General features: G+C 59.9%; 1 protein-coding gene across 5 annotated transcripts in view; it reads left to right on the top strand.

Moving 5' to 3' along the window:
- CASTOR1 (cytosolic arginine sensor for mTORC1 subunit 1) overlaps positions 1 to 4,195 on the top strand; it is a 4,615-nt gene extending 420 nt beyond the window's left edge. The window contains exons 1-9 of one of the 5 annotated variants that reach the window (XM_008710624.2): positions 92 to 259; positions 496 to 566; positions 1,755 to 1,942; positions 2,029 to 2,161; positions 2,421 to 2,547; positions 2,970 to 3,083; positions 3,251 to 3,333; positions 3,432 to 3,526; positions 3,657 to 4,195. In XM_008710624.2, the coding sequence (XP_008708846.1) occupies positions 120 to 259; positions 496 to 566; positions 1,755 to 1,942; positions 2,029 to 2,161; positions 2,421 to 2,547; positions 2,970 to 3,083; positions 3,251 to 3,333; positions 3,432 to 3,526; positions 3,657 to 3,725 (1,020 nt within the window). In that variant the 5' untranslated portion in view covers positions 92 to 119 and the 3' untranslated portion in view covers positions 3,726 to 4,195. Of the gene's footprint in view, positions 1 to 85; positions 260 to 495; positions 567 to 1,754; positions 1,943 to 2,028; positions 2,162 to 2,420; positions 2,548 to 2,969; positions 3,084 to 3,250; positions 3,334 to 3,431; positions 3,527 to 3,656 lie in introns of those variants that run through there. The other 4 variants (XM_040619734.1, XM_040619735.1, XM_040619736.1 and 1 more) reach the window with 4 other exon arrangements.
- The last annotated feature ends 2,959 nt before the right edge of the window (positions 4,196 to 7,154 follow it).

The following is a 7,154-nucleotide window of genomic DNA, read 5'->3' as shown; positions in this document are numbered from 1 at the left end:
CCCCCCCCCCCCGCGGCCGCCATCCGGCTTGGGCCTACCCTCCCTGGGACCGCCGCCTATCCGGCCCCATGAGGCCCCCTCCTAGGGCCAGTTAAGGCGCAAACAACCTGGGGTGAGCAATGCTTAACTCCAAGTGGTGTCAGATGGGGACAGTTCCTTCCTGGCGACTGCGGGGAGCTTCTTCCAGACGCCTTCCATCGGGTCAGAGGGGCAGGTCTAGGGGGCCCGAAGTCCAACGCCCCCAGGGCTGTAGCGGCGGGTGAGCCTCTCCTCCTTCCCGGAATGGAGGGTCGGGTGATCCTACAGACGTTGGGAGGCGAAAAACAGTTCGTGATTCCGGTGATGAGGCCCACACCCCACTGGCCTGGGGAGAAAATTGAGGCTTGAGGGGGCAGGGAGGCGCCCAGCAGGAGTCCTTCTGGGCGAACTGGAGCGAAGTCCTGCCCGCCCCCTCCGCCCAACCCAGGCTGAAGATGCCCCCCCACCCCCATCCAGGTGCAAGTTCTTCAGCCTGACGGAGACCCCTGAGGATTACACGCTCATGGTGGACGAGGAGGGCTTCAAAGGTGGGGGCTGGGCTGGGGAAGGATGTCGTGCTCCCCTCTTTGTGGGATTCTCACTAGATCCTGGGATCCAAAGTCGCAAGAGCTGGGGCCTTGAAGGCAGATGGGTCTGGGTTCGAATTCGAATCTGCCACTCACTGGCTGTGTGCCCTTGAGCAAGTCACTTCCTCTCTCTGAGCTGTTTGTTTCCTCTTATGTAAAATGGGTATAGTTACGGTTCTGATCTAATAGGATCCCGTGAGAACTTTATAGACAGAGCTGTGAAGGGCACTTAGCAACCTCAGGCCAGTAGCAGAGCCTCAGTTACAGTTCAGGGCAAGAATCGGGGGTTCCTGTGGCAGTTATGTCCCCCTGGCCATTATTTCTCCCTGGTCTTTTCTCTCTGGTGCCGATCACCCCCTCCTTGGCTGGTCTGGGAACTCCAGGAGTCTGAGGGTTGGGAAAGGAATGCAGGAGCAGGCAGCCAGCCGACGTCAGGGTCCTGGGGGGCCTCCTGGCTGCACTTGGGAGATTAGCAGCCACCCGGGCCCTGGCTCCTACTCTGGACTGGACGCCAGCCTGGTTTCTCCCTGGTCCCTGAAGCTGACATCTGGCTTCTATTCCTGCCGTCTCGATCCCTCCTCACAGGCCTGGAGCCTCAGGCCCCGAAACTGAGGCTTGGCCCATCCTCCACTGCAGCCCTTCGGGCCTTAGTTTCCCTGCTTGTACTGCAGGAAAGTCTGGGTCTGCCCGGGGAGAAGGGCATCCCTCTGCTAGCCTGATTTGCTGGTGCCCCCTGGTGGTTCCGTGTGGTATAAAACCTCAATCTGCAGAACGCTATCGTGAGGTATATGCTCTCATCCCGTTTTACATACGAGGAAACTGAGATTCAGAGAAGTTAAATCATTTACCCCAGGTCAACAGCAAGTAAATGGTGAGGCTGGGATTTGAACCGAGGTCTGTCTGAATCTGGAGCTCCAGTCTTAACTGGGAGGTTTCCATCCCTAGTAGGCTAGCACCTGAAGCACTTCTCAGTCCTTGCATACGTGTAGTTCTCAGGAGCAGAACTTGGGAGAGGGAGACAGCCCCAGTCTCCAGACCTGCCCTTACCTTGGTAGAACCCCACCCCCCCGCCCCTGGCACAGACAGGGAAACCGAGGGGCAGGGGCCAGCCGGATAGGCCCTGACCTGCTGTATACTTCCTGCTCGCAGAGCTACCCCCGTCTGAGTTCCTTCAAGTGGCTGAGGCCACATGGCTGGTGCTGAATGTGTCATCCCACAGTGGTGCAGCAGTGCAGGCTGCTGGGGTCACCAAAATCGCCCGCTCAGTCATTGCGCCATTGGCGGAGCACCACGTGTCTGTGCTGATGCTGTCCACTTACCAGACAGACTTCATCCTGGTGAGTTTTCGGCAGGCTCCTGTGCGGGGCAGAGTGGGCACGGGTGCCTGGGGCCTCATGTGATGTGTCATCCCTCTGTGATCCAGGTGCGGGAACAGGACCTGTCTGTGGTGATCCACACACTATCCCAGGAGTTCGACATTTACCGAGAAGTGGGCGGGGAGCCTGTGCCTGTTGCCAGGGATGATTCCAGTAATGGCTTTCCCCGTTCTCAGCATGGTGAGGCTACCTTCTGACACCCAGACCTAGGCAGGGCCTCCTCTTCCCGCTGGGGCCCTTCCCTTGTGAGGGTTGGTCTGTGGGCGTGGGGATACCAGCTGACACTGACTGCCTCACAAGGTAGGGAGCTGTGGTGGAGAAAAGAGGTGGTTTCCTGTAGAGCACGACCCTACACCCCACCCAGGCCCCTCCCTCTCTGGCCACCAGGGGGCGCCCCAGCCCACAGTCGCCCTGACAGCTGCTGCCTGGTCCCTCCTAGCAGGGCCCAGCCCCACCGTGCATCCCATTCAGAGCCCACAGAACCGCTTCTGTGTCCTCACACTGGACCCAGAGACGCTGCCAGCCATTGCTACGACGCTCATCGATGTCCTCTTCTACTCCTACAGGTGGGCCTTGTTTGCGCCTTGTCTCTTTGTCCTCCCACCGTTGTTCCCTGTGCTGTGTCCCACCACCTCCCTCCGGTCCCTCAGTTCTGCCACTGTGTGCCCTGTTCTGTGTCGTGGGTTCCTGGCAGCCTGCGATACCTGTGTGCCCCTCACTGACGTTCAGGGAAGACCCCAATGTAGCTGCCACCCTTTCCTGCAGTGTGAGCTGAGACAACCCCGGGCCATGGCTTGGTCTGGCCCTCCGCCAGCCCTGGTGTCCAGTGTCTTTGGAAGAGGCGAGATCCATAGTCCTGTCCTAGCCCCACCTGACACCATCAGGAGATCAGGGCCCTCAGACAGGAGAGGAAAGGAGCCCAAGGAAGGGAGAAGATGCAGTGGGCTGGGTGCCCCGAAGAGCACTTGAGCCTCCTGTCCTTTTCCAGTGCGCCCAAGGAGGCAGCCTCTGGAGGTCCTGGCCCCAGCTCCATTACATTCTTCGCCTTCTCCCTCATCGAGGGCTACATCTCCATCGTCATGGACGCCGAGACACAGAAAAAGTATGCGACTCCTAAGCCCCGTGGACCACCGATCCCAAGCCCAGCCCTAGGGAGGGAGGAGGCGGAGTGTGAGACTCTGAGGTCACCAGGTCACCCTGGTTCCAGGGGCTCACATTGGGGCAGGGAGGGGGGGGTGCGCCCTGCCCACTACCCATCTGCCCCTGCAGGTTCCCCAGTGACCTCCTGCTGACCAGCTCCTCGGGAGAGCTGTGGAGGATGGTGCGCATCGGGGGACAGCCCCTGGGCTTTGGTGAGGGCTGCCTCTTGTGTGTTGGGCACTCGGGGAGGACCTGGGGGGGCGGCCAGGATGACCCACCACATGGACTCCCCCCCGCCCGTAACCCTCAGATGAGTGTGGGATCGTGGCCCAGATCGCAGGCCCCCTGGCTGCGGCCGACATCTCCGCTTACTACATCAGCACCTTCAACTTTGACCATGCCCTGGTGAGCGCCGTGGGTTGGGCTCCTGGAAGGACGCTGAGACCCAGGAGGGTGGGGAGGGTGCAGGATGTAGTCCGTTCAGGCTGGGAGGCTGGCGTGGCCCTGACCCCTCCCTCCGCCCACCTGCCCACAGGTGCCTGAGGACGGCATCGGCAGTGCCATTGAGGTCCTCCAGCGACGGCAGGACGGCCAGGGCTCCTGAGGCCTCCGTGCTCGCCCTTCGCCCCAGGCTTCCAGAGACTTCTCTAAGCTATTTCCTCAAGCTCTGGGATGAGCCCTCTCCACCCCCATTCCTGCGGGGGGACCCCTCCTTCTGCTCTCTGTATGTAAGCTGCGTGCAGGCACCGGCTCTACCGTGGACACGCGTGTCTGCCCACGCAGGGGAACACGGTGCTCTGGGCTTCCTCTGGGAACCCCTTACCCCATCACTCCCTGCGCGGCCTCAGCATTTGCACAGTCCCTGCCTGAGGTCCGAGCCCTCCCCCCCTTCAGCGCTCTGGGCCAGCTGCTCCCTAGATAGGGCCCCGATTTCCGTTCTGCCTCTGGCTGGGTTGCCTTCCCTGGCCAGGTGATTCTGACAGTGCCTGCCCCTTTGGGGGCCTCCGAGAAAAGTATTTTTACATCTTTCTCCCTTTTTTATTGACTTGTTAATAAAGGGCTTGTAGTTATGAAGGGTTGGGCTGTGGTCCATGGGGGTTGTCTGAGTTCGGGCAGGGCTGCTCTGCTGCTCCTCCCAGCCCGTCTGCCTGAAGTCCTGGTCTGTCCCTGTATAGCTGGCTCTGGCTGGGCTCACCTAACTCAGTTCTCACCTCGGGGAGAACTGAACCTTTGAGAAGGGAAGTGACTTAGCCAAGATCACCTGATTCCCATCCAGGGCTGCCTGCCTCTGAAGCCCAGCCTCTTTCTTCCTTGCTGCTTCTGGAATATCCCAGAAAGTTCTGAACATGGTTAGAGACTTCAAGACCCTTCCACCTGGAGGTCCTCCAGCCTTTCCTGCCACCTTGGATGTGACTGGCCTATTGCAGAACCCCTCAAGGAGGGCCCAAAAGCACCCTTCTTCCGGGCTGCTGCCTGCTTGCTCTTGGACCATGCCTGAGTCCTGGAGGTCCCTCACAGGAGTCCTTGTTGGCCAAGAGATCAATTAGTTCTTGTCAGCAGGGCTGTCCTGGAGTAGTAGTGGGAGGGGGCCAGCCAGAGTGGGCACCTGGGAGTCCAGGCACTGGGCTTCCCCTGGCTAGAAGGACAGGACAGGGGCCCGGAGGTCACCCGGAACCCACTCTGCCTTCAGAGACTGCCTTCCTGGGCCAGAAGCTCAGCACATGTGGGCCCAGGTTTCCTGTCACAGAAGGGCTGCCTCCTTCGTGAGACTGGGATTCCACTGTGAGCCAGATGGGACCCTACAGATGTCCCGGGGAGGTTATCAGGTACCCCCAGCCCAGACCCGCCCGCACTCAGGAAGGGAAGAAGGGTGTGACTTCGGCGTATTCAGAGGTCACAGTGGCTCCCCAGAAAAGCCAGAATGGGGGCCAGGCATCTGGCAGTGTGCCCGCCCTGCCTCTGGGAACCCAGGGGCTGCAGGTCACGGGAACAGAACGCACAGCCCAGCTGGGTGAGTGAGCGGTCGGGGACCCTAGACCAGCCCCTTCCCCTCAGCCTCCATTTCCTCATGTCTATCAAGATCAAGGAGGCAGCTCCTTCAGGACCCCTCTACTTCCTGGTGCTGGGAAGGGGTCATTGCTTTGTAGTTTGACTTCTGGGGGTAAGAGGGAGTTCTGGCTTCTCTCGAGGGCACACCTTGGGCCCTGGCTCGAAGGATGTCCTGGGCTAAGTGGGGGCTGTAGAACCAGAATCCTTAGGGCTCCTGACCTGCAGGTAGAGAGCTCCTGGGCCCCATGTTCAGCTCAGGGGAGGGGGGTCTGTCCATCTGTCTGCTTGTGAGTCACTGCCTGATTTAGGTGTTTCTGTTATCCTGGCTTTCCGGGTGCATCAGGCTTTGCCTAGTCCCTCAAACCAGGCCCTAATCCGGCATCGGTGCTTGGGGCTGCCCACAGGACTGGCCTGGGTAAGGGGGCTAGTCCGACTTGGACCCAGGCCTAGAGCCCATGTGTGTCTCTGCCACATGTGTGTGAGTCTGTGTGGAGGGGTTTTAGCTCCCAGGGCATTAGAGTGCTTGGAAGTCACTGGGTTAGCTTGGTTGTCAACAGGTTACAAAGGGGGAGATCTGCTCTGGGATTGCCAGGGACCCCAGGAGCCACCTAGGGTCAGGGCACAGGGCTTGGGAGGTGACTGGGTCACACTCATCTGAAAGGGCGACGTGACCCTGGACCTCATACGTGGCTAATGCTCTCGGTGCCATCAGATAGACAGGCCTTAAGCTGTCCCAGGCTGAGGTGGAGCCTGATAGAATCACCTCTTATCCTACCTGGGCCCCTGGAGAGTTCTAGAACAAAGGAAATCAGTCTGGTCTGCCCAGGCCTGGAGTTGGGCTCAGCTTGGGTCATTCATAACTAAGGTTGGGGGTGTTCATTGGCACACAGCCCATGTCCTTGTCCTTCCAACCCTGGGCACCCCCGTCCACCTGTCCACATCAGCACAGCCATTCCTGAGTGCAAGGGTCAAGGCCCCAGACTGCAGAGCCTGAGTGCCCATCCTCATAAAGATGGCAGCCTGTGCCTGGGGAAGGCCCTGCCCACAGTCCCTTGGGGAGTAGGAAGGTGCTCTCAGCCCTCCGACTGCCAGCCCAGTGTCTGGCATCTGCTGGGCAGATGTGAACCGGGGTGGGGGGGTGGTGCTCCTGGCTGGGTGGGGACGGAGATGAGGAAAGCTCGGGCAGAGACAGTCGAGGCTCATTTCAATGCTCACAGGTTTTACCTGCCCATGCAGAGGGAATGACCTGTTAAGTCCTTGAAGTTACTGGAGCAGAAATTCAGAGTATAAAGTCCTCATCCCCACCCCTGCCAGGCAGGGCTGTATGGTCCCATGCTTGTTGCCAAGTCCCAAGGAAGCTAGCTTCTTGGTCCTGTGTAGGAGGGAGAATAAACCCATACCTTCTTGGATGTCCCAGCTGGACATCTGGAGGGAAGGGACCGGGCAGGAGGCGGGAGGGCAGCCCCATCTGCAGCTAGCTGACTGAATACGGGGAAGCGGATTCCCCCATCTGCGCAAGAACTGGGAAGGGATGTGCGCCATTAACTCATGTATTCAACACATGTTCTCATTAACCCCCTGTTTTACACGAGACGTGTAGTGACTTGCCCGAGGTCACAGAGTTGAGCAGGGCAACACCGGATTTCAAAAAGGTTAACCGTGGCCATAGCCTGGGGACATCCCCTGGGGGAAGGGACACTTTAGCTGAACCCTGAGGGATGGGGATGATTTTGCAAGATCCCTCGCAATCCCAGCTGTCTGCGTCGGTGGCTGGGTGTCTGCTGCCGGTGGCTGTGAATGTGTGGGCAGGCACGCGACTCCTGGCCCTGGCTCCTTCCTGACCCTGGGCTGGGGCCAGTGGGTGTGTTGGGCAATGGCCGTGGTTTGTCTCGCTTTCCCAGGCGTGCCCCGGTGCTGGGGTTCTGGAGCCAAGGGTGCCTCAGATGGGGGTGCCTGGGGCTTCCTTCTCGGGGCGGGGGGGGGG

The sequence above is a fragment of the Ursus maritimus genome, unplaced genomic scaffold (assembly GCF_017311325.1).
Source record: "Ursus maritimus isolate PB19 unplaced genomic scaffold, ASM1731132v1 scaffold_33, whole genome shotgun sequence".
In the NCBI taxonomy this organism is placed as follows: Eukaryota; Metazoa; Chordata; class Mammalia; order Carnivora; family Ursidae; genus Ursus; species Ursus maritimus.
Note: the sequence above shows the minus strand (reverse complement) of the source record. Positions and strands in the feature narration are given on the sequence as shown.